This window comes from Spodoptera frugiperda, chromosome 22, assembly GCF_023101765.2.
Source record: "Spodoptera frugiperda isolate SF20-4 chromosome 22, AGI-APGP_CSIRO_Sfru_2.0, whole genome shotgun sequence".
NCBI classification, from domain to species: domain Eukaryota; kingdom Metazoa; phylum Arthropoda; class Insecta; order Lepidoptera; family Noctuidae; genus Spodoptera; species Spodoptera frugiperda.
In genome coordinates, this window is record NC_064233.1 from 7157342 (window position 1) to 7183340 (window position 25999).

Here is a 25999-nt window from a genome sequence, read left to right on the forward strand (position 1 = left end):
CGATCTATCGCATACTCGAACTGCGCATCTTCCTTTAGCATAGCTTTGTAACAGTGGCAACGGTCACATAGTATCACAGCTTAGCTATTACTCTGGTGCAAAAGCACCCTAAAGGTAAACGTCCACAAGTCCGCATCGTACGCATTCCGTATGACGTCATCAGTACGCATCGCATGTAGGCATTGCTGATGATGCGGTCCGTACGATGCGGATCAGTGGACGCAGTTGTATGAGTTTCTATACAAAACAAACTAAAATCCGTTGCGTGCGATGCGTACGATGCGGGCTTGTGGATGCGGACCTAAAGACGTTGATCTCTCTAAAAATAATAATGGGCTGCTAAACTCCGAAAGCTCCAATGGCCGCTAATAATTAAACACCTATACCTTCTTCGAAACTGGTCTCACCAACCTAACTTCTGGAAAAAGAAAAAAGAAGTTAAAAAAAAATAAGAACGTTCCAATTTCAAAGTTGACAGCGGCATGTAAAAATGTCACTACACTATGCACTCCTTAGAATCAAGTCCACATTTTATAAAAAACATTTTTTTAATAACTGTAAATTTGTACAGTTATGATACCATATCGAAATTGCGAAGTATTCGCTAGTGTCATATTTTTTTTCGTAATCAAAATTTTCTGTAGCCTTGCAATCTGGTATCGCGGTATGTATAGGAAACAACCGACGCTAACTAGCATACCAGAACGAAACGAGAACGAGGATGAGCATTTAACTAGCAAATGGGTGCCGAAGAAGAAACACGAAGTACTTAAAGCTAAGTATAAATGTTTGAAGAAATTGTTCCAAATATACGATGCTAGCGTTATAGGGATCCTGCCGGAGTCTTACGGGCCTGAGGGGTACTTAGAGGAGGACATTAAGTCGACCAAGAAGAGAAAGAAGCGATCGCATCGCACGAAAACTGACGCATGCGCCGGGACGAACGAGGTGTCGAGCGGTGACGTCACGATGCATACGGACACCGACAAGGAGTCGATAGCTACGTCCGTGATCAGAGACCTCAAGATTACTAAATGTTCCTGCACGTCGACGCAGATGGAGTCCATACAACCGAAAGACAGCAAGTACGCGGCCACCCAGGAATCTAAGGAGAACATGACTTTGGAGAGAGCTATCACCATCCCGAACATTCCAGAACGCGATTGCCTTGAACGGCACGAACGGCACGAACGCCTCGAACGCTTGGATTGTCAGGAGTGCGAATTTACCCAGACCAGCGACCCCCACCCTCACCCCTTACCTCACCCGATCCCATACCTCATGATGAGCGAGAAACGCAAGCTCACGAGGTTCCAATGTTTCATCCACCGTATTTTCGGTATTCGGCAAGAGAGACCGTATAAAAACTATGTGTTGCCAAACGGTCATGTGTATGCCGCTAGCGATAACAATATTTCCCATAATTTCTGCGATAAAAGACGTCGCCGTGGCTTAAGGTTCCGAAGGCTGCGACGTCCGAAGAAGATTCAGTCGGAGATCGCTCTCAGAGATGTCAAGAGTCCGTTCATCCTGACTTATGTGCAGTCTGTACAGAGGAACTGCTTGATGGACACCACGCCGCGTCAGTGTCCGATTTTGGGCTGTCGTATGATGTCTTATGGTAAGTTCAGAACATCTTCTTTGACCTAGGAGATAGGAGGCCTTTTACAAGTCAAAACCAATCCCATATCCCATCTCGTAAATATACACGAGTCTGAGGAATACTTTCGCAAGATTTATTATAAGGAGTAACTCTATTAATAATCTTAATCTCTCTATTCTGTCCAAAATAATATCCTTTTACTCCATTGAGGGGGAAAATCATTCAATGACTTCTCCCGCCTTGGGTGAGACTCTTACTGACTAAAAACCACCCCGTTCCTTCTCCTGCTTTGAGCTGGAGCCCCGGTAAACCCGCTAGATAGTCCGCAGCTCCGAAGGGATCAGACTCTTACTAACTAAAAACCATCCCGTTCCTACTTCTGCTTTTCAAGCCAGAGCCCAGATAAACCCGCTAGGTAATCCGTAGCTCCAGAGGGATCAGACTCTTACTGACTAAAAATCACCTCCTTTTTACTCCTGTTTTGAGCCAGAGCCCCAGTAACCTATGACGCCCGTAGCTCCGGAATCCGTTTACTTGAACAGTTGAACTGACTGACTGACTAGAAAATAACTCTAGAGCAGTTACAACAGTTTCATAACTTATCTGTACATGACCCATCCTTTGTTATCTAAATAAATATGTATCTAGTATTGCGTTGGTTGAGAAATTGTCAATAAAACCAGACAATTTGATAAGATTAGATACTACGCCTTCAGATTTTGAAACTGTGTCAACATTGCTCGGTAACTTTCTCGAGACACACCTATCTTTATACGCAACGCCTTTTATCCCCGAAGGGGTAGGTAGAGTGCACATTACGGCACGTATACAATGTACACCCACTTTTCGCCATTTGTGTTATAAGTCCCTTGTAATAGGGGGTGAGCCTATTGCCATATACTGGGTACAATTCCAGACTCCGTGCTACTACTGAGAAATTTTTGAAATACCGAAAAAAGCCCAGTAGTATTTTTGCTCGACCTGGGAATCTAACCCCAGACCACTTTTCCGGCAGTCGCACTTTGACCACTGGACCAACGAGGCAGTCTTATAACATTATACCGGTTAATTATTATGTTATCGGCTTACTCACGACGCGGCGATTGTCGCGAAATGCTCCTCATGAATATGAGCCTCTTGCATGGCTTGAAACTAGTCGAGTTAATCGTCAAAACATTACGTGAGTAAGCCGATAACATAATAATTAATTTAGTATGTCTCACGAAAGTTACAATAAAATCATTATACCGTTTCTTATCAATCATTCGTTTCCAGGAATAATCAACTACAACGACCACCTCAACCTCTGCCACTTCACTGACAGAAAATACATCTGTCACTACTGCCATGAAGGCTTCGAGAGGGAATACGACAAGTACATCCACGAGAACGAACACATCGGCATCTCCAAACTTGGAGATATTGGCATCTCCAAACTTGGAGACATTGCTATCTCCAAACTAGCCAGCGCCAACATCTCCACTCCATCCGCAACGCGACTGACCTTCAAGAAAGCCAGCAACACCCAAACCGATCCAGAAATGACCAAATGTGACGTACCAGAAGATAAATTGAAGAAGATCGTGTCATTTTTCGACAAGATATCAGATCCGGACCAAATTTTGACGGAAATCAAGAAGAGTAGATTCTCTGAATCGAATTTGCAGCAGTCTAAAACGGCGACGCTTGAGACTACAGAGGAGTCTGACTCGTCAGACAAGCGGACCGTGAGCTGCGTCAATCTGCATCGCAAGATGGTGAAGTCCAAGAGTGCTTCGTCTGCCGATACTGAGGTGACTTCGAAACTCCAGTACAGCTCGCCTGTAGCTTGTCATATTTGTGGAGAACATTTCAATTACAGGTAAGGTCAGCTGGGCGAAGATTGGAGGGAGTGTAACACTGTATGGTTAGCTTTCTACCTGTTTTAGTCACAAGATTTCAGTATGAAGATACTGAAATGGTTTTAAATACTTGTATCGTGGGTAATCTTCTGTTTGTTAAGGATTTTTGTATTTCTGTAACTATTCGGCCTTACACTTCTGCCGAAATTCGCCGAGTTGACGATTAAGTTAGAGACCTTTTGGGCTGAGTTCTTCACGCCACCAAAACTTGAAATAACCACTTTAACTGTCTAAATTCATCGCTAACCTGTCCAGATAGATTAGGGCATTTAAACTAATCATTTTCATACATTATTCTTCTTTAGATATCTCGATGTTTAGCAGCCATTAAACCTTTCTTCTCCTTTACAGACGGCAGTTAAGTTTGCACGTCGATCTAGAGCACCGCGTCCACGACAAATTTTCAAAATTCCACAGCTGCGCAGGCATCCTAAATCGTAGATCTCTGAATAGAGTCGACATGGTTTCTGAAGATGGGAAGATCCAAGTTCAAAGCCTGGATAGGACTCATTCAGGAGTCCACAGGTCTAATTCTGAAGTTAGTCAGGATACTTATTCGGAGGTGTCTCACAGGAGGTCGGAGGAGAGTCTCAGTTGTGACCCCTCAACCAATATTGTGTACTATACGTCAAGGGAAACAGTGAAGAAACCGTCTGTGGTGAACAGCTTTGTGAAGAAAGTTCGAAGTGGGTTCAATAGCTACAAGTGGGAGCCGGGAACTAAAATTATTCGTGTGTAGTCCGCGTGTGTTGTGAAGTGGCATTTGTGTTTTGTTACAAATATAGTGAAAAGTCCATTTTGGTGTTTTATTTTTTTACCGAACATACAATAGGTATTTAAAAAACTAGAGGTCCTAGCCAAAAAATTACGACTTCACCACCCATTTTTGTTACAACCCAGATCTATACATATTTGCTGATCGATGGAGGGGCTGAGGTGGAAGTGACTGGATAAAATAGGCCGCAAATCATTGACGAAAAAATTGCTATTGAGCTTAGGGCTGATCGTGGATAACCACGGGTTTAACTATCATGAAAAATACTACACTAACTAAAAATCATGGTTTAATCACGTAAATTAATGGAGAAAAGCTCCACTAGTTTCGATGCGGCGTCTGCGCACGTTGCTCATGATGAAGAGTCCCCCTTTGACTCGAAACTAGTAGAGCTTTTCTCAACTAATTTACATGAGTAAACCGTTACACCCAGCTAACAACACTTATATAACATCACACCTTTTATTCCCTGAAAGGTTAGGTAGAGAAGCACAAACACACAATGTAAATCTTCACAAAATATCATGTTGTGTCCCAGGTAACAAGCCTATGACCTATTACCATGTTTTTAGATACAGGAAAAAGGGATCAAAGCAAATAAATAAAACCCAAAAAACTATAAAAACCACACGTTTATTGTAGTTATCATTTTATATAATAATATATCTATAACCTAACATCCCACGTGGTGAGATCGCACAAATCAAACTGTCGGGCAGTTGAACAAAATCAAATCATAAATATGTTACACCTTATACACTAAGCGATAACATAAAACTTATTTACTAATAACCATTTAGCCAAGTTAACTAAACATTAATCTTTAAAAATAAACATGAATGGTCGATTTATACTAGCGCAGAGACGAAGCGCACCGAAGCGTCTATCCAAAACTGCACATAAGAAATTCAACCTTAACTCCACAAAGTAAGGGTCAATTTATACTGGCGCAGAGTCGAAGCGTTGTTCGCGCGCAGACGCGCGATTTCCGACGAATGCCCGCGCCTTACGCCAGAAGCAATGTGTGCGTTACGCTGTGGAGTTAAGGTTGAATTTGTTATGTGCAGTTTTTGATGCGCTTCGACTTTGCGCTAGTATAAATTGACCCTAAGTGTCGGTTCATATCTGACGGAACATGCGTCGCGTAACGCCAGAACAGACAAAACGTATAGAAACACAATTGACCGTTCACATTCAACCGATGATACGTCAGTACGACCGATGATACGCTCGACGTATTTTACGTCAGATATGAACCAACCCTTAGTCATTATACCTAGTCTTTTCTGAGGGCTTAGTACGTTTACGAGTTTCCTTTACGTTTAACAAGATCAAAACGAATACGCGTTCGGCGCTCTGTTTGGCCGGCTCCAATGAACCAACCAATCACAGAGCCGAACGGAACCAACAGGATTGCAATTATTACAATAAAGAAATACCTTTGTAGGTAAACGTATCGATAATGGACTAAAATGTCATATTTTTGTTTTTAACGACTAATAGATTAGTCAACTTGGCTAAACGCAGTGTCTACTGTCTATTATAATAACAGCGAAATAACTATATTTAATAGAGGAAAATAAATTTAAAACATGACTATGATAAAGAGCCAAATTTTAACTGACAGATACAACTGTCAAACTTTACAAAAATAGTTAAATATTTTAACAGAAATGTCGTCTAAGATTATTTAGACACCACTGACAAACGGTGAAGGAAAACATCGTGAGGAAACCTGGGCTTATAATTAATAATTATAAGTTTGAAATCGCCAACCCGCATTGAGCAAGCGTGGTGATTAATGCTTACCTTCTCCGTGTGAGAAGAGTTAGCTATTTAGAGACTGAAAAACAAATCTTACATAATAATGTACATAGATAGACTATAGATAAAAAAAATCACACGATTTAAATGATTACATAAAAATAAAGAAAAATTAAAAACTATATTTCTCATACATTTTATAATAGACAATAAACTAAAATTAATATATAAGGGATCCAGTATAAATATTCTAACGATGCGCAAAAACTGACTATTCTGCAGTTTGCCAAACTAAATCCAATTTTACTTATATTTTCTATTTCGCGTGTAAAAAGGGATATCAAAATAGACTATTACAACATTTAATCGTAAAAATTAAGTTTTATTGCAACATTACAAATAATTTTTAATCTGTTTCTACTGAATGACAACTTTGACATAACAAAAAAAAAACGTGAAACGTCAAATTTTGGCGCCAACTACAAAATAAGTGTCCACAGGCCCGCATCGTACGCAACGGATTTTAGTATGTCTTGTATAGAAACTCATACAACTGCGTCCAGTGATCCGCATCGTACGGACCGCATCATCGGCAATGCCTACATGCGTTGCGTAGGTACCGATGACGTCAATCCGAACGCTGAAAAATGTATCCGTTTGATACGATCCGTCCGATGCGTACGATGCGGGCCTGTGGACGCTTACCTTTAGTGCGTTTAATCTGTATTTTTAAACAGAGAAACAAGTAAAACTCGTTGATGAGACGAATAGTACAATTATCCTTGTATTTATAAAAGATTAGTGTTCTTAATTTTATAACATATTATGACTCTTATTTAGAAATTTCACAAAATAAATTATTCCACAACAACTTACACAACTTGAATGAAACATAATTATCTAAAATTTAATGAGACACTTCCCCTTTTTGGGAAGTCGGTTAAAAAGGGAACCAGATAAAAAACAACAGGTCATACGCTTATGTATGTAATACTAATAAAAAAATGATTTGTATTAATTTAATACATACATAGATACACGATTTAATTAAAATATTTAAATTAAACAAAATCTATTATTTTCACAACAAAAAAGAAATGGTTTACAACCGCTGCACGCATTACAACTTTTAGTTTTTAATATTTCCAAAAAATTTTGTTGATACAGACAATCAAATTGTCTTATTGTAACTTTCATGAGACATATTAAATTAATTATTATGTTATCGGCTTACTCACGTAACTGTTTGAACGTCAGTTACTACCGCACTCAGATACATTTAATGATTACTTAAACTATTCCTTAGTTACGATTTTGTTGCGAAAACAATTACTAAGGACAGAATTAAGTAACCATTAAGTGACTCTGAGTAAGACAGTAAGCCGATAACATAATAATAATTAATCAAATTGTCGTAATTTTAGGTACTGTAATCGTACCACTATCTTTCCGCGCGGTCAGTTTAAACTGGTATTACATGGCTTGATGTGACAACCATAGGCGTTAGCCAGAGGGGGAGGTTTGGGGGTTCAACCCCCGAAAAATGCGTACCTAGACATTACAGAGCGTTATTTTGCTAGTTAGCATAGTACCGTACATCTCCTGTTTGGCAAAGGTGAACCTATGAATCTGTTTATTACATATTACATAAATTGCAATTTTTTTTTCTCATGAATAAAGGAAGTTTTATACGTTTTGTTTTCTTGAACCCCTCCCGATACTAAAACCTGGCTACGCCTATGGTGACAACCATGTATACTACCGACTACCCACACTGTAATTATAGTGGGAAATCAAAGTTTTTCCTTAATTTCTTTCGAATCAAATGAATAAAGCATCAACGATCTCACTCTTATATATTCCTATCCATCCAACTAGCACCAAACCTTGATATTAACCGTTTACCTGAGAATGTTTAACAAATAAATAAACTTCATATGTGAACAATTTTTAAAACATAACTTTCTTTTGATATAATGTATAAAAATTATAACTTTCATGAGACATACGAAATGAAATATTATGTTATCGGCTTACTCACGTAATTGTTTGACGAGGAACTCGACTAGTTTCAAGCCATGCTAGAGGTTCGTATTCATGAGCAGAATTTCGCGACACAAGACGCGGCGATTGTCGCGCTGCTACAATCGTAAGTAAGTCGATAACATAATTAATGTATAAAAATATGAATGGAAGACAGTTTTCAAAAGTTCAAAGGAAAAATTCCTAAACTCTGATACATAAAAGACTAAAGTTTTCTAAAAATCTCAAATTATGTGAGGAATTACCATAACAGAAAACAATAATAATTACATTGGCAACATTATTTGAAAACAACAGATTAAATAAAAGAAAACAGATTAAAAATGTCGACAAATATTTCATTTTTGCTTAACATTCTCAATTATACCTTTTTCTAAATGAATCAGACGGTAATTTTGAAACACAGTAGATTAACGGTAAAACAGGGCGAATAGACACAGGAATATATTTTTATAATAACTATCGTGAGACATACTAAATTAACTAAAAATCACAATTTACTCACGTAAATTAATGGAGAAAAGCTCTACTAGTTTCGAGTCACAGAGGGACTCTTCATCTTGAGCCTCAAATAGTAGTAATAGTAATTTACGCGAGTGATTTTTAGTTAATGGACTGAATAGATGTTAGAACATTTTGCCAAAATGTATTCACCCCTCTTCTGTGTTTATTATTCACCCCTCGAATTCTATTCACCCCGTTTTATCTTTACCTTTTTTACTGATTTAGACGTCGCGGTGGCTTGGTAACTACGCCGCTTTAACCACAAAATAGTAGGATTTTTAATCCTCCACATATACCTAATATTTTCAAAATTACCGTGATTCACATCACACGTTGTATGTATGTATAATATTAATTATTGGTACAATCGACCAAATGTTTGGTATACAGGGTAACTATCAATATACCGGTAAAGAGATTTTGGACTAGCGCGTCCAAACAAACAATCTCTATCTCCAATCTCCGGAACTGCTGGTACGAATTTGATCATTATTTTTGTGACGGATAGTCCATTTATTTAGGCTACGATCAATAGGAACCGAGACGCAAGTGCTCAGTAGTAAAGGTAGCTAAAAATCTGAGTTACTTTATGACAGATTTTTATATAGGTATGTTAAATAGAATATTAAATAAAGAGAAACAGACGCTTTCCATGGGCCAAAACTTATATTAGACGCTTGAAAGCCTTAAAAAAGTATGCTCCTTACCAAATTCTAATAGCAATATATGGTGCCCCTGTAATGCAGATTTTTTGGCTATTAGAAATTAGTTAGGTACACACGCAAATAAGTTATGTCTTACGGCTCTGAGATTTTGGACCAAATATTAACTGGAAAGAAAAATTCTTGATATATTTTTACTGTTATAACTCAAATCACTTTGAGAAAAGCAGCAAAAGATGTTCCAATCAACTTCTTAAGTTTTCTAATTTATACCTAGTGTAGGGAATACTAAATCGATATCATTGCACTACTAAAACTCAGTAGTTCAATAAATCGATACAATTATAGACATGTCCCGAACGATTCCTTAGAATAGGGATGATGACGGGGTACGAAAAATTCTAAAAAACAATATTACATTACACCTGTAGATACCAAAAATTTCGCCGATTGTACCGAGTACTGATTAGCACATCAAATTACCCCAAAATATTAAATCACTTTCAATCTTATTACTGACATTAGTTGTTTGTTTGCATTGTATAAACTCCAAAACTACTGGATCAATTTTTTTAATATTTCATTATTGCATAGTTTCAATTTCATGTAGTAACGTAGTTTACTTATTATCCTGAGAGCTTAGTACGAGTTTGTTTTACGTTTAACGAAATCGAAACGTTACCGCGTTCGGCGCTCTGTAGCCTTAGTAAGAGTTTTTTGTACGTTAAACGAAAACAAAACCAGAGCGCGTTCGGCGTTTTGATTGTCCGGCGCGAATGAACCTACCAATCAGAGCGCCGAACGCGCTCTCCTTTCGATTACTTTAAACATAAAGCAACCTCATACTAAGGGTATTGGTTGACCTGCTTCAATGAACTAACAAATCAGAAGGCTAAACGCGGTAACATTTTGATCTCGTTAAACGTAAAACCAACTTGTACTTAGGTCCTCTGATATTCTTAGATATCCTAGACTGGAACCTAGAGTTGTCTCTTTTTATTATCAAACGGAAATCTTCAAGTCATAAGTTGTTAAAGTCCAAATTCATAGTTATATAGCCTGTTATGTAATATACTATATATAAACTAAGATTACATAATCATATATGTATGTATTACATAGAAAAAAACAAAACGTATTTACATTATTATATAAAAAAAAAACTCGTATGTTTTGCTTGCGTGGGTCCGATTACTGTTTCAGTAACATTTAAAAAGAAATAACATAATTGAAATCGATTTGTTTTAGAAAATAAGGTAAAAATTTCACAATACAAAAGTTTCCTCCATTAAAATCTTACTCTGATAGTAGACTTGTTATTTTTTAGATTGTTATGTAATTCTAACTTGGAAAATCTGAAAATCAAACCCGTATACCACAAAACATATAAGGACTAATCACACAGCTATAGTCGTTTATTAATAAAAAAAAACAATTATGTATACAATACATAGTTTTAATAAAATAAAAATAATAATTAAAAAAAAAACATAAATGCAAAATGCAATGGCGATAAAAATTTCATCATTTTGTAAAAAAAATCAAATATTGATTTAATATATAATAAAAATATTAATATTTCACAATTTCCTGATAGATATATCTACCATATAAAATAAACACTACAAGATCAATTTAGATTTCACAACAACAAAAATCTCAAAACCTGCGCCGGCGCATGTTAAAATTTCACGATATTCCATACAATTATAAAATTATATATTAAATCAACATTATAATTACACTTATAATAGGATATTTTGTAACAAAACCTTTCGATTGTTTATAGTTTATTATACATATGTATAAAAAAAGACACAGAACAGGGGCCTTAGTCTGCTATTACAATTGTGTCAGAATGGTCGATCATTGAGCAGTGCGAGAGGGACGGAGCTATACAACCTACATAGCTCCGTCCCTCTCGCACTGCTTAATGATCTATAAAACCTACATACCTAAGACCCCAGTTACTACCAAGAAGCTAATACAAAGAGGAGATGTCATAACTGGATTTCCCTTTAACATAATACATGACACTTTACGGGGAGCGCGAGACGTTACAAACCACGCCCCTCTCTATTTTCCATCTAGCCATCTCATACAAATACGTGGCCAATAATCCACATTTAAAATACACGTCCACAGGCCCGCATCGTACGCATCGCACGCAACGGATTTTAGTTTGTCTTGTATAGAAACCCATACAACTGCGTCCACTGATCCGCATCGTACGGACCGCATCATCAGCAATGCCTACATGCGATGCGTACCGATGACGTCATACGGAATGCGTGCGATGCGTACGATGCGGGCCTATCTACACCTTTTTACTTATAAATATCATTGGCAATTTGTGTCACAGTACACAATCACATTATGGCATCTCCTCTTTGTACTTACTTCATGATTACTGCAAATTTACGTGCAAATATTTTAATATATTTAGCACAAGTAACCTTCGATAAATTAGACAATATTATTATGTACTTTATGCAGTTCGTTTATATAAAATATTGCGTGATATAAACTGTGTTGTGTTCATAGACTTTATTATCAAAGTTTTAAGGTATATAATGCATTGTTTTATTCGTAAGACTGTAGGGAAGAGTGATTTTGTAAGTAAAAAGTAATTTTTCATTATAATTTTTGGGAAAATATTATTTTACTATTTGTTTTTAATAATATTTTCAATAATATTTCCGGGATTGGCAAGGTGTACATTAAATGTAACGCCCAACGCAACGTCACGCCTTTGATCCCCGAAGGGGTAGGCAGAGGTGCACATTACGGCACGTAATGCCGCTATACAATGTACACCCACCTTTCACCATTTGTGTTATAAGTCCCATATAAAAGGGGGTGAGCCTATTATATATTAAATGTAACGCCCACTTTTCATAATTTATGTATACTAACTACGCAGTGTAGTAAATAGCGAAATATATTAATTTTTACTTACAAAACCACTTTTTCACCTCATCCTTTAAATAAAATATACAAAATTACTTAAAAACCTTCTATAATAATAATAATATTAATTAGTAAACCTAACAGTCGACTCGTGCAAGCAAAAATAGACTTTAACGGTCTGAATACTAATTTAGTGCGCATACAAAAATATTACATATCGCTATAAGGTCTCATTTTCAATAACCTATCTATCTGTAGATTTGCGTACCGTAAAACAGGGTGAATAGAATTCGAGGGGTGAATAGATACAGAAAAGGGGCGAATAAATGTTGGGAAGATTTCCTAACATCTATTCACCCCGTTCCTATGTCTATTCACCCTTTGAATTCTATTCACCTCGTTTTACCATATTATGTAAATTATACTTCAAGTTTTCAATACTTTTCTTGAAACGTCAAAAACTTATAAATTTCTATGGATTTTGACGCGAAAGAGTGCAACGTCTTTCTATTGTATAGGAAGGTAAACGAGCAGACGGATCACCTGATGGTAAGCAATCCCCGTCGCCTATGGACACCCGAAACACCAGAGGCGTTACAAGTGCGTTGCCGGCCTTTTGGGGGAGGGTTTGAATTTGAAGAGAGTTACCGGGGCTCCAGCACTAAGCAGAAGTAGGAACGGGGTGGTGTTTAGTCAGTAAGAGTCTGACACTCCCTCTCGCCTCACCCAAGGCGGGAGAAGACATTGAATGATTTCCCCCCTCACAAAAAAGGGGATTCGAGAATGAGAGGGGGAAAGGATTGTGGACATTTTCTCTCTTTCTCTCGTTACCAAATCTACAGACATATAGATTAATTGAAAATCGGCCATAAAAAGGTTTTAATTTCGTGAAAAATCTACACGTAATAACAAAATCTATGAAGGACATGGGTCTCTAATTAGCCTACGACTCAAAAAACATTACCCTCCTTTCGAAACAGTCGGGTAAGTAAGAGGTATTCATTGTTTTGAGCTAACACTGTACATAGGTGAGTGAATATAAGTTTTTTTTCTCGTTCTTTTATAGTTTTTTTGATGGGGATAACCTGAAAATAAATATTAAAGTTGTTTAGAACTCTATGATAAAGTATATAGGGTGACTGGTAATTAGTGAACGATATTTAAACACGTGATTGTACTCATGATTACAAACAACTTTCCCAAAGAAACCTTTTTTGTATACTTACTTATTAGTTTTATTTTTATCACAATAACAAAACAAAAAAATTCGTGCTTGCGACTAGTGAGTATTTCGGAACTTTACGCGTGCGTGCCAATGAAATTTTTTTGTTTTGTTATTTTTTTTTTAATGTTAAATGGGCCGACGTTTGGCCGCTATCTCGTCTGATGGTAAGTGATGATGCGGCCTACGATGGAGCACGTCTGCCCATAAGCAACCTATTCACTCGGGCTTTGGAGACACCCAGGTTATACCCATCAGGAAACACAGACTCCGGCAAGGAGTTCCAATCCCTAGCAGTTCGCACAAGGAAAGCTTGAAGCGAAGCGCTTCGTGCGTGTGTGTTATTGTGATAAAAATTAAACTAATGAGTTTTAAATTTACATTTGAACTTAAAAACACCAGAATCAGCTTAAAGTCTCTAATCAGCAATAAATATGTGACACATACCGTGTAGCCTATGACATGGAGGAGCAGGGCAGGCGCGGGGAGCCCATCTGTGTGAGCACTCGGTCCAGCCACTGCAGCGGACCGTTCAGGTGCAGCTCGATCCAACACGGGGTCGACGTCACTGTTTGACGTCTAAGGACAAAACCATATTATTTTACTAATACATATTATAAATGCGAAAGTTTGTGAGTGAGTTTGTTATTCCGTGAGGAGATTCCCTCCCTCCCTTGCCCCGCCTCCTTAGCTAGCAGGACTGAAGAAGAAGAAGGAGACGGCATCCCAGTACGCCTCGCTCCGTACCATGGCCTAAACCAATGCCGGACGCGGGAGGTCGCCGTCGAAGCTCCCATCTGATCTGCGGACTACCTAGCGGGTTTACCGGGGTTCCGGTTCGAAAAGCAGGAGTAGGAACGGGGTAGTTTTTAGTCAGTAAAAGTTTGACACTCCCTCTCGCCTCGCCCAAGGCGGGAAAAGGAATTTGATGATTTTTAACCCCTTTAAAAAAACCGAAGCTCCCATGTCCAGTGAGCACCTGCGTCAGGCGGTAAGTGAGGACGCCGTGGCGCCTCTCTAGCCACTCCTTACTACCGCTGCAACGACAGAGAGCCCAAAGTACCTAGGGGGTAGAAGTGATATCTTATCGTAAATGCTTTACCTGTACTCAGCGCCCCATCCCTTAACGAAGCTCATCCGAATGGTGCACATGCGCGTGAGCTGGAACACCGCCTCGAAGCCCTGCGACACCGACTGGGACAGCAGCGCCGCGAACTCTTGGTTGTTGAAGATTTTTAGGTTGCAGCCTGGGAATACACAATTAATATTATTTGAAACATGCACACACAACGTCACGCCTTTTATCCCCGAAGGGGTAGGCAGAGGTGCACATTACGGCACGTAATGCCGCTATACAATGTACACCAACTTTTCACCATTTGTGTTAAAGTCCCATGTAATAGGGGGTGAGCCTATTGCCATATCCTGGACACAATTCCAGACTCCGTGCTACCACTGAGAAATTTTTCGAAAATCCGAAAAAAGCCCAGTAATACTTTGCCCGACCCGGGAATCGAACCCGAGACCCCTTGTTCGGCAGTCGCACTTGCGACCACTCGACCAACGAGGCAGTTTAAAACATGGTTTTATTAAATTAAAGTCAATGTACACTAAGCCCGCAACGCACATGAGTCTTATGGTATTTCGGGGGTCCATGGGCGGCGCAGATTGCTTACCACCAGGACCTTTAAATTAATCCAAATGAGAGCGCGTTCTGCGTTCTGATTGGTTGATTAACTCGAGCCGGCCAATTCCAGCGTCGAATGCGCTCTCGTTGCTAGAAGAGAGAGATGTGCTCTGCTACATTGCTGTGGATGCGTTTGACTTTCACCAATCATATTCATTGGGACACATACTACACAGACTCAGCTATATTTTTTATAAGAAACGATGGCTTCCGATCGTATCGATACATCGCATAATCGAGCTGCGCATCTTCCTCGCTAGTTTCACAGCTTAGCTATTACATCTTTGTAGCATAGCTACATAGCAAACCTCTGGTGGAAAAGCACCCAAACTCCTATGAACATTATCAGTACGTCAATTGAGTAAAAGAGAATATTTACCCGGCGGTATCTTGCAGACGGTAGCGGGATGCCACCCGTAGCGCTGGTTGCAGTTCGGACTCTGCACGAATATCGACGAGTCGCTCAGGCATTCCGCGAACACCTCGCCTAAGGACAATTAAATAGACATGCGTAATCATCACTCATTTTATTATAAATCGATTTTATTAACTAATTTCAAAAAAGCCTCTTATTGCTTCTTCTTGCACCAACAACATCAACAGCCTATAAAGGTAAGCGTCTACAGGCTCGCATCGAAAGCATCGCACGCATCGAACGCAACGGATGATAGTTTGTCTTGTATAGAAGCTCATACAACCGCGTCCACTGATCCGCATCGTACAGAGAGCATCGACAATGCTTACATGCGATGCCGTCATACGGAATGCGTGCGATGCGAGCTAGCGGCCACTGCTGACCAAAGGCTGCTGAAAAAAATCTTTGTCGAGCGACATTTGTCCCCAGAAACATCGGGCGATGTGGACGACGTCGGGCGACGTCAGACGACATCGCCGCGACATTGTTGAAATTGTTCCTTGTCGCAACAAATGTACCTAAATAGAGACGAGGCTTAATTTAGAATATTTTTCGGTCCTCGGCAAATTTCGGTGAAATTGTTGAAGTTGTTCAGCTCCTCTTATAGTCATTAGAAGATGATAATGAATACAGTGTATATCCATCTGTGCGTACTTACCTCCAATATAATAGAGTCGGACGCCCTTGCCGATGTGTCGACGAGTTTGTTCGACTACCTCATTCCTGTTCACATTGGACAGGAGACCCAGGCAAAACCTGTAAACAAAACATGTGTTTATGTTAGGAGTTTCTACACTCATATCTTCTAAAGAAATGTAAAATTTTTTTTATGTTGCGCCACATGAGTATTTTCTCCTTTGTTGTGTCATCAAAATCGTTCTAGTCATTTTAGAGAATAGCCATGACAAACAGATAGAATGAGAATTTAAGGGTTTTTGGGAGAAGCTGCGGCCTACCTAGCGGGTTTACCAGGGCTCCGGTTCGAAAAGCAGGAGTGGGGTGTGTTGGGGGTGGTTTTTAGTCAGTAAGAGTCTGACATTCTCGCCTCGCCCAAGGCGAGATAAGACATTGGATGAATTTTCCCCCTAAAAAAATAAGGGTTGTTGGAGAATCGGGAATTGAGAAGAATAAGAAGGGGAGTAATTGAGCCTCCGGTAACCTTACGCAACGCAAGCGTTGTTTCACGGTTTTCTGTGAGGCCGTGGTGATAATTGGAATATCACCGCCTTTGACGACAGTTTGATCTAATATTTGGTGCATACTCTCAATCTTGATGACCATATAATATTATAACATTTTAGAACCAAAAACCCCATATTATATAAAAAGGACAAAGGGACTCCCTTCACACCTGATTTATTCGTTTACAAATATTAATTGACAGAAGGTAATTTTACTGCATGATAGCGAAGGTAGCATAGACTACTTCATTTAACATACCTCTCACTGTTACTGGGGTCAGTGAATCCATCGACGGTGATGGAAGGCTGGGACGCGTGGAAGGTCTCCCCGACCCTGGTGTTCAGCTCGTAATAGCTTATGCTGCACCAGAATGCCGGTTCGTGGTACAGGACCGGGGCGGCCTCAGTCGTCAGACCTGGGGGCGACGGGGTCAGGCGGGTTAGGTCTGAAACAATGCGTCAATTAAGGGCTAAAGATATTATAAGGGTGTTTTTGTAAAACACCCCTTTTTTGTGTTTGATTGTATTGTATTGCATTCTATGTGTTATACTAGCTTGAACCAGAGGCTTCGCCCGCCTTCGCATGGGATGCCATACGGCATTAAGTTCGCCTTATGTACCACTATTTAATTGTATTGTGTACATGAAAAACTAAATAAATAATTTTATAATTTTGTTGCGGTTTTTTTTAATAGATAGGAGATTAAAAAGGATAGTTTATATGTACAATACATGCATAATATATCACCATTGCACCCATGGGAAGCTGGGGGGGGGTGGCTAGTAAATAAATAAAAATGTTTTAAAAAGGTAGAAATCGTCACGCCCTTTATCCCCGAATGGGTAGGCAGAGGTGCACATTATGACACATAATGCAGCTATACAATGTACACCCACTTTTCACAATCTACGTTGCAAGTCCCATGTAATAGGTGGAGAGCCTATTGCCATATACCGGGCACATATCCAGACTCCGTGCTACTACTGAGAAATGTTCGATAAAATCTATACTAATATTATAAAGCTGAAGAGTTTGTTTGTTTGTTTGTTTGAAAGCGGTAATCTCCGGAACTACTGGTCCGATTTGAATAATTATTTTTGTGTTGGATAGTGCATTTATCGAGGAAGGCTATAGGCTATAAAACATCACGCTATGTTCAATAGGAGCCGAGCAGAGCGGGTGAAACCGCGCAGAAGTAGCTAGTTTTCGATAAAATTAAAAATAAAGGTAGTAAATATAAGAAAATTGTCAACAAACTCACTCATGTTGTCGTTATGGTCCATCGGATCGCCGTCCTCGCTGATGTAGCCCGGCGGCGGCGTCTCCACCGTCGACGAGCTCCTGGGGACAAATAAATAAATAAATTATCTAGTTCAACACCGTGTGGACTTTGGACTGCGTCTTTTTTGGGTTCTAGAGGGTAAAACAAAAAAATAAATAAATTATCTAGTAAAACATCCTGTGGACTTTGGACTGAGCGTTTTTTAGGGGTCTAGAGGGTAAAACAAAAAAATAAATAAATTATCTAGTAAAACATCCTGTGGACTTTGGACTGAGCGTTTTTTAGGGGTCTAGAGGGTAAAACAAGTTACAAGAATCGTATTATTATTAAAATAATAGCTGTCTGTCCGCTTGTTACTAGGTTGTTTACCATAAAACGTGATAAATAGTTAAAATTTTTGATGAAATACTAAAATACCTTGATAAAAAATATTTTTAAGAGGGATTGTGGGAGTCTTGCTGGGCTGGCTCGATCGGAGTGATACCACGGCCTAACTGACGTGAAACAACGTTTGCGTTGTGTGAGTGAGGTTACCGGAGGTCCAATTACCCCCTTCTTAATGTCCCTATCATCGAATTGCCAACAATCCTTAAGTTCCTAGCCATCAACGCACTTGTAACGCCCCTGGTGTTGAGAGCGTCCACGGTCGGCGGCGATTGCTTACCATCAGGTGATCCGTCTGCTAATTTACCGACATTTTCGATAAAAACCACATTGCCATACAAAAAATAATATTTTTCTTCGCTGCTGTTCTGTACCCTTAGTACGAGTTTGCTTTACGTTTAGAGCGCGTTCGACGCTCTAATTGGTTGGTTCATTCGAGCCGGCCAATCAGAGCGCCGATAAAAAACAAAGGTTCCGTATTGATTGATTGACCAGCGACCGTGTTTTTTTCCGTGTTTATAGATAATGATACGGAACGCCTTTGTGCACGAGTCCGACTCGCACTTAGTCGACGTTTTTATATTTCCAGGTAACGTTCTATAAGACAACATAATTCGCACCTTTTCTCGAATAATGTCACTACTCATTATCTTTTTTAGTCCACAGTGGCTAGGCGCTCTCGGCTACTATATCGCAAGTTCAATTCCCGCAACGAATATTTTTTGTTGTACTGGATCGAGGTGAGGTCTATGTAAAACTATGTGTTTGTAAATACGACAACCTACAACAACAGAAGATTCTAGTGTGAGGTAAATTTTTATTCGACACGAAACCAATTAACCAAAATAATTTCTTCTCGCGTCTACGAGACAAAGGCTTTAGGTATGTATAATATTATTAACTATCTGACCTAGAATTTCTTCTTCTGTTTTAACTAAGATTTGAAATTATGTATCTATTTATGTTTTTTTTTACCTCTAAAAAGTTTTAACTGTACATTTGGAAATGATTTTTGTGCTTCAATTTCAATTGAAACTTAGATGTCACCACACATCTGTTAAACTAGAAAATCTAGACTAATATACAAAGCTGAAGAGTTTTTTTGTTTGTTAGTTTATTTGAACGCGCTCATCCAACTTTGTTTATTTGAACGGTCCAAATTGATTAATTAATTTTTTTGTGGAATAGTTATTCATCGAGGCAGGTTATACAAAACATCACTTTAAGATCAATAAGAGCCACGCAGAGCGGGTGAACACGCGCGAGATTAGCTAGTAATGAATGGGAGCCGCGCAATAGTAGCTAGTAATGAGTAAGAGTGTCAATACGTACACATGCACGGTGGTGTTCCCGGGCACCTGCTGCGCCAGCGTGGCCTCCAGGTACATGGCACTGTGCGCGCCCACGCCCACGCCCACCGGCCCGCCCGTCTGCATTACCCTGCAAATTACAACAGACACACATTAAACAAAGTCAAAATATATTAAAAAAACTAACAGACCTAGCATACTTGATTTCTTCACCGCGAAAATTTGTCTCTGCTAACCATAACGAAACCAATAAAAAATAAAGAATCACCGAAATCGGTTCAGCTGTTCTCGAGATATGCATTAAGCAACGCATTTAGTGATTCAATTTTATATTAATGCATATATTATATATCACGCATATATCCTTTTTATACGACTGTATTCATTAGCAAATAAATCCTTTGACTTTATAATGCTGTCTGCGAAGAAATGAAAAGACAGATTACCTGCCTGAAATCTCTGAATCAATCTTGATTTTAACAGATTATGGTAATCAATGGATAGTCATTGAAATGAAATAAAGGGGTTTGGGTAAAGTTGGCGTCGTTTTGAAGTTGAGCGGCCAGTAATGAAACTTAAATATTATGAAAGAATAGAATACAGCGATCAAAAGCTACTATGGCCATATTTCTCCAAACCATATCGGAACTGACATATTTGGTTTTATATTGGTAATTGAAATCGAAGAAGTTATTAATTGTTATTGCACTCTTTTGGGTGTCTGCCATATTTTCTACTCTCTTGGATGAATGCTAAATAAAATAATTCAAATACATTGACGTAGATGAATCGAACGGACCCCCAATGTCTTTTATCTATGGGCCGATGGTGTGTAGTAACAGTAACAGCTCGTCCCTTACTGTTGTGTGTTACTTTTTACGCTTCTAATCTCTCGTGGACTTGTGGATAATTATAACGACTTGGCATTTCATTGGACATTTCATTGACATTTCATTGACTGACCCAGCATAGCTCTTTGGACTCTGATATTCTTACGATTTAGTATAACGCCATGGATGTAATTAACGTTGCATTTTGTATCTATTGCCGACGCAGCTTAAATCGTGTTGGCGGCACTCGTCGTAGATCGTATAATTTGACAGGCTGCTGTTCGCATATAATGTCCATTATATGGTACATGGGATGGGGCATATATCAAAATAATCTGACTCCGCCGGCACAATTTTTAGATACCATTATTCGACATGACATTGAGAACGAAATGGACGAAGAAAGTTAATATGTAAATGTGTTTTTAAAAATCATGTAATAAATGCAATAAGGTATAATACTGTGTTTTTATTATTTCCTAGGGCCCAATACTAACGTCACATTGACAGACGAGAGGTCGAGAAACAGTAAAGCCAATAACTAATATCAATCTTCTAATAATATACACAATAACTAAGATTTTTTTCACACAGGACGGTAATTGAAGTATTTATAGACTACATTTTTAAATTCTTCAAACTCAAATATCTCAGCTTCGATATAACTTAGGATAAAAATAATTGAACATATATGTGTAATGAACACAGCAGAACAAAGTAACATGAAAATTATTGGTGGCCGCTGAAAAAAAAAATGACGCCACAAGTCCATACAAAGTTACTCAAACCCCTTTGTAATTTTTATTTAACATTACAATACATGTCAACATTAAAAAAATCTAATTGATGACTGGTTTATTACACAAGTTAATTTTAAAATGCCTATCTCTATATTTATATGCCTCATTAAGGAATAGAGAAAGCGACATTCCGACATTTTATCAACATAATTGACCTTAGGCAAGATGTAATAACAAAATATGTCCACGTTACATGACCATATACTCACGCGTCCGTATGGTCGAGGTGGTGGTGATCGTGGTGGTGGTCGTGGTGCGGCGGGTGCTGGTGGTAGTCCGTGTAGGGGGGCGGAGCCCTGACCTCCGTATCTCCACACCGGGGCACCAGGATCGGGGGCAGCGCTGGGAGACACACAGACATTATTACTGAGCTTTACAATGTCAGGATAGCCGGTTATGTACAAGATAGAAAGTAATTTGTATGAACTAAGTTTATCGAGTTCTTAAATGGAGGTGGCGACACAGGCGCTTCTATACAATTACGCATTATGGATACACAAAAAGCAATGAGCATAATATATAAATTTGAAATAGTGATAATGCATATCTATACTAGACATCTGATATGCAGGTAAAAATAAAATTTAATTAGTAGACGATAACTATCGGCTGACTAAGGAAACGACCGAAATAGGTTTTGGGATATGTTTGACTATAAAAAAAAAAAAAAAACTGAAGCCCAATAACCCCAATCTACCCAAACCCCAATACTTAAATCCTTAACCCAGAAAAAGTCCAGTAACGCACTTTTTTATTGATACAAGCTCGCCACAACCTCCCAAAACCGCTGCAACTCCTATGCACCAGAATCTACAGTAGATACAATCACGCATAGACTGAAGTCGTCACTGTCATGATTCCTGAACAACTGTCTTGGATCCCACAATTAAATAAATCAGAAGATATTATGTATTAGGAAAGATAAAATGAGTTTCCATTTGTCGGCAACGCATTTGCAACTCCTCTAGTGTTTTAAGTGTCCATGGATGACGCTGATTGCTTACCATCAGGTAATCCGTTTGCTTGCTTACCGTCCTATCTCATATTAATAGTAAAAATAACAAAAATGCTTACCAGGCGAGTCGATTTTATTGTAGTGGTAAGGGTTGATGCACACTTCGTCTTTCTTCAGCTGATATGCGTACTCGCAGTGATCCACTGGCTTTAGTTCATGCTGGCTCTGTAACAAACAAACAAATAATATCAAAGTTAATCAAATCAAATGTTATATTACTTGCAGCGTCAAAGACAGTCTTGTTGGTTGCACACACAAGTGATGAGTAAGGGGCTTCAGGTTTTACATACATTCTTAAAAGCATAGAGTCATGAATTGTGTCCGATGTATGGTAATAGATGACACATGGAAATCATAACATAACTAGTGAAAATTTCGTTACATGTATGTAGTTGTGTATATGTAATTGTATATTCTATGTAAGTAATACACATTATTATAAGTCCACCTAGAACCACCACCTCTATCACTCAACAGTATTCCATCCACCCAAAGGTTGCCTGGTAAAAAGCGCTGTTAGCAATAAGGCCGTCTTTCTGTATGGTAGGTTACCATTCTTTAATGTAACTTTATGTGTGCCTATTTTTGAATTGTGAAAATTATGAACAGATATTGTACATACCTGTAGCTGCGGCCAACGCCACAGCCTGCAGTAGACAACATGCGGCAATCCCTTGCGATATTGACCATTTATCGTGTTCTCATTCGGTTTGGCCCTGCGGATAATTATAAAAATCTTTATTAACACACCAAATATATTATTCATAATTCATATAGTTGTATTTCTGGCAAATTCAACCTTGTTTCTTACAATATTTTCCTCCTTGTGAATTCTTGATTTAATTGGGCTAGAGAAGCTAGAATGACCAATATTGTCTCAATAATGTCAATAACAAAAATCAACAACTAAAGAGATTTAAAGGTTTAAAAGGTGAGAATAAAATTTTTGAGGTGCTACAAAGTTTGCCAGGCCAGCTAATAGATAATAAAAACAATTATTTTCAGTGTAATGTACATATATGCGAATTTATATGTTTATAATTATAAACACACTTGTGATACATGAGAATATCATGGAGTTCACCAGGACATGTTTAAAACTAATTGTTGTGGAGCACATCAAAGTCATATCATTTAATTTGAATGAAACAAACAAAACAACACTAAAAACTAAACACATAAAATAATTAATAGTGTCTGAACTGATATAATGGGTTCACTGCCCTTTTTTTTAGGGTGGAAAATCATCCAATGAATCTCCCTTCTATGGTGAGGCGAGAGGGAGTGTTAGACTCTTACTGACTAAAAACCACACCATTCTTATTCCTGCTTTGAGCCTGAGCCCCAATAACCTATTACATGGCCTGTAACTCCAGAATAATATCTTAATCTTCTTCAATATCTGGTTTCTTAAAAACCTTTCCTAGTTATTAAGTCTTTGACTGCCAATAGAAAACTGTTGAAGGCAAATCCTCCGCTAACGTCGGTCACCAGTGACCACCATGGCTTTAAAGTATTTAAAACAACAAACAAAAAGATCATCGGAGACATTTAAATATAAAAATTAAGATAAAAATAACATGATTATTCACTTATATTTATTACTATCACCTAGACATTATTTTTTATCTATGTAAGATCTAACCACAATGTGATTATTCATAACCCAAAAATGCAAACAATAATAAAAAAAATAAACATTCAAATAATATTGTTTATGACATCAATTTATTACCTACTCTCTGTTTAATTATTCACAATAATTACTTTTACAATGTGCAACTAATGATTTGGCGGCAAAACGCGCCCGGATACATGTCATCAGTCATCTCACATTGTCTAAATAGCCTAAAGCACTTAGGAAACCTAGATTTGAACACTAGAATCTTATTAGAATTGTATTGGTACTAAACTTAATATATTTAACAGTTTCAAGGGTTCATATTCACAATAAATTAATTATTTCAACAAATAAACACACGGAAGCGCATATTTATATCAAGAAAACGTAATTTTTCGCATAAATTACGAGTGTTTAGAACTCATTGAATTTGCACGAAACGGAACAGTTTGTGACGTATTTACCTTCAAGGACGAAAGGATAAGCGGATGTCCTTCAAAATGGGCCCCGAAAACAAAGAGAATAGACACACACACGTTCACTTTTTAAACGATAAAGAATTTAGCAAATACAAAAATTGCAAGGTTCAAAACATGGCCGCCATATTGACAAGGATCGGAATGATTCGATTTGTTTTGACGGTGTCTTGACCTTTCCGATTTTGCGTCCTGTATGTTATTATGTAACCAAAATACGATGGTCGTTGCCTCCGACCGAGGTCACTTATAATAACCTACCACTCAACTTGGTCGGGTAATAAGACCCACCGAAATAACCCGACCACGGAAAAAATGTTCGTTCGTAAACTGATATCGCTTAGAGATTTTGTCATGCTAAAAGAAATGGAACAATTTCTAATGAGATTCCTATTTGTAAAATTAATATAATATTAGACACTCCAGTTGGGCAGCAATTTCCTTGGGAGATTTACAAATGTCTATTTGATTAGCTCAACAATTTTTGCAATGTCTTTAGCATGCGATTATAGCTTTTATAACAAAGACCATAAGGTTTAACCACATTGTTAAAGATATGATAGCCTACCGGAAACGTCATATTCCCAATGATTGTTATCACGAAAAAAAATAAATCAATATTGGACTGACCTGGGAATTGTAACGCATTTCGTATGACTGTTTTGACTTGAAATAGCTTTTTCCAATTCTTCGAGAGCCCCGCTTTTCTTCAATTTCTTTACTAAACTTTTCACTGCCTTCTCCGACCATTTATCTTCGGCTGCAGACGAACCCTCAGGGCCCTTTTTCCACCCTAGCAACCGTTTCACCACGGGCGGAGTAAGGGGAAACATGCCGTGACACTTCACTCACTAAGTCATTAAATTAAACAAACTATCATTTGAATAGCAAATTATATATTCGCGCACAATTTATATGTTCCGTATTTAGATAAACTATCGGCCATATTGCGACTGAATGACATTTCATTTGTCATTTGTCATGTCAATCAACAAACCGAGACCACTCTGTCCTTGTCACACTCAGGTTTATTCGAGTTTTAGAACTTAAATATCTTTTCATTGTAACGTGTAAAAAATCCACTTTGTTTGTAATATTTTATAATATTGTATGAGATGAACAGTGTTGATGAACTTTACACGCAAATTTTCCTGAAATATCACATTATATCCAAGTATTTCTATCCCTTTCTTGCCAATTATTTTTCCAGCAAAACAAAGGCATTTCCATAAACAAAAAATAATTAGCCAAATCTATTATTAGCAGCATTGAATCTCATTTCTTATAAGAATTATTACAATTAATATTAATGTTTTCTAATAAGAAAACTCACGTGCTAAACATGAATTTCTATATTTTTCCCATGCTTTAATAGACTGCCAACAAAACATTTCAAAACCATAGTTTCAGCGGAGGAAAATACAATCAATATTCCCCTATTTTTTGTTAAATATGATGAAAATAACAATAAATGCTTATTGTGACCATATTGCATTACAATTCATTGAAATAATCAGAAAATAATGTTTTAAAATTACTTTTTACTACATTGATGCATTGTCAAAAACGGAGCAATGTAAAGCGAATTGAGATATCTTAAAAATTACGGTTCT

At 38.0% G+C, this 25999-nt stretch overlaps 2 protein-coding genes and 1 long non-coding RNA gene across 6 annotated transcripts in view; 1 reads left to right on the top strand and 2 right to left on the bottom strand.

Moving 5' to 3' along the window:
* Positions 1 to 457: 457 nt before the first annotated feature.
* On the top strand, positions 458 to 4300 carry LOC118279637 (uncharacterized). Of its 2 annotated transcripts, none has more exons than XM_035599313.2 (3): positions 458 to 1621; positions 2879 to 3464; positions 3856 to 4300. In XM_035599313.2, exons 1-3 carry the CDS (start codon positions 574 to 576, stop codon positions 4241 to 4243), a joined length of 2022 nt encoding a protein of 673 aa, XP_035455206.2. In that variant the 5' UTR covers positions 458 to 573; the 3' UTR covers positions 4244 to 4300. The 2 variants fall into 2 exon arrangements, with proteins under 2 accessions (XP_035455206.2, XP_035455207.2); XM_035599314.2 differs by having other exon boundaries at positions 459 to 1621; positions 2879 to 3396; positions 3856 to 4088.
* Positions 4301 to 10687: 6387 nt separating this feature from the next.
* On the bottom strand, positions 10688 to 25353 carry LOC118279647 (mothers against decapentaplegic homolog 3). Of its 3 annotated transcripts, none has more exons than XM_035599332.2 (12): positions 25017 to 25353; positions 22912 to 23005; positions 22349 to 22454; positions 21484 to 21616; positions 19667 to 19774; positions 17930 to 18009; positions 16927 to 17083; positions 16145 to 16242; positions 15451 to 15558; positions 14487 to 14631; positions 13832 to 13963; positions 10688 to 13247 (listed from the first exon to the last, which is right to left on the bottom strand). In XM_035599332.2, the coding sequence occupies exons 1-11, from the start codon at positions 25217 to 25219 to the stop codon at positions 13840 to 13842; spliced, it is 1356 nt and encodes a 451-aa protein (XP_035455225.1). In that variant the 5' UTR covers positions 25220 to 25353; the 3' UTR covers positions 10688 to 13247; positions 13832 to 13839. The 3 variants fall into 3 exon arrangements, with proteins under 3 accessions (XP_035455225.1, XP_035455223.1, XP_035455224.1); XM_035599330.2 differs by having other exon boundaries at positions 16927 to 17113; positions 25017 to 25352; XM_035599331.2 differs by having other exon boundaries at positions 13828 to 13963; positions 16927 to 17113; positions 25017 to 25352.
* The window catches only part of LOC126912124 (uncharacterized), a 120575-nt gene continuing 107865 nt past the window's right edge, over positions 13290 to 25999 (bottom strand). Inside the window, exon 2 of the long non-coding RNA XR_007706767.1 lies at positions 13290 to 13599. This is a non-coding gene — a long non-coding RNA (uncharacterized LOC126912124). The remainder of the gene's footprint in view (positions 13600 to 25999) is intronic.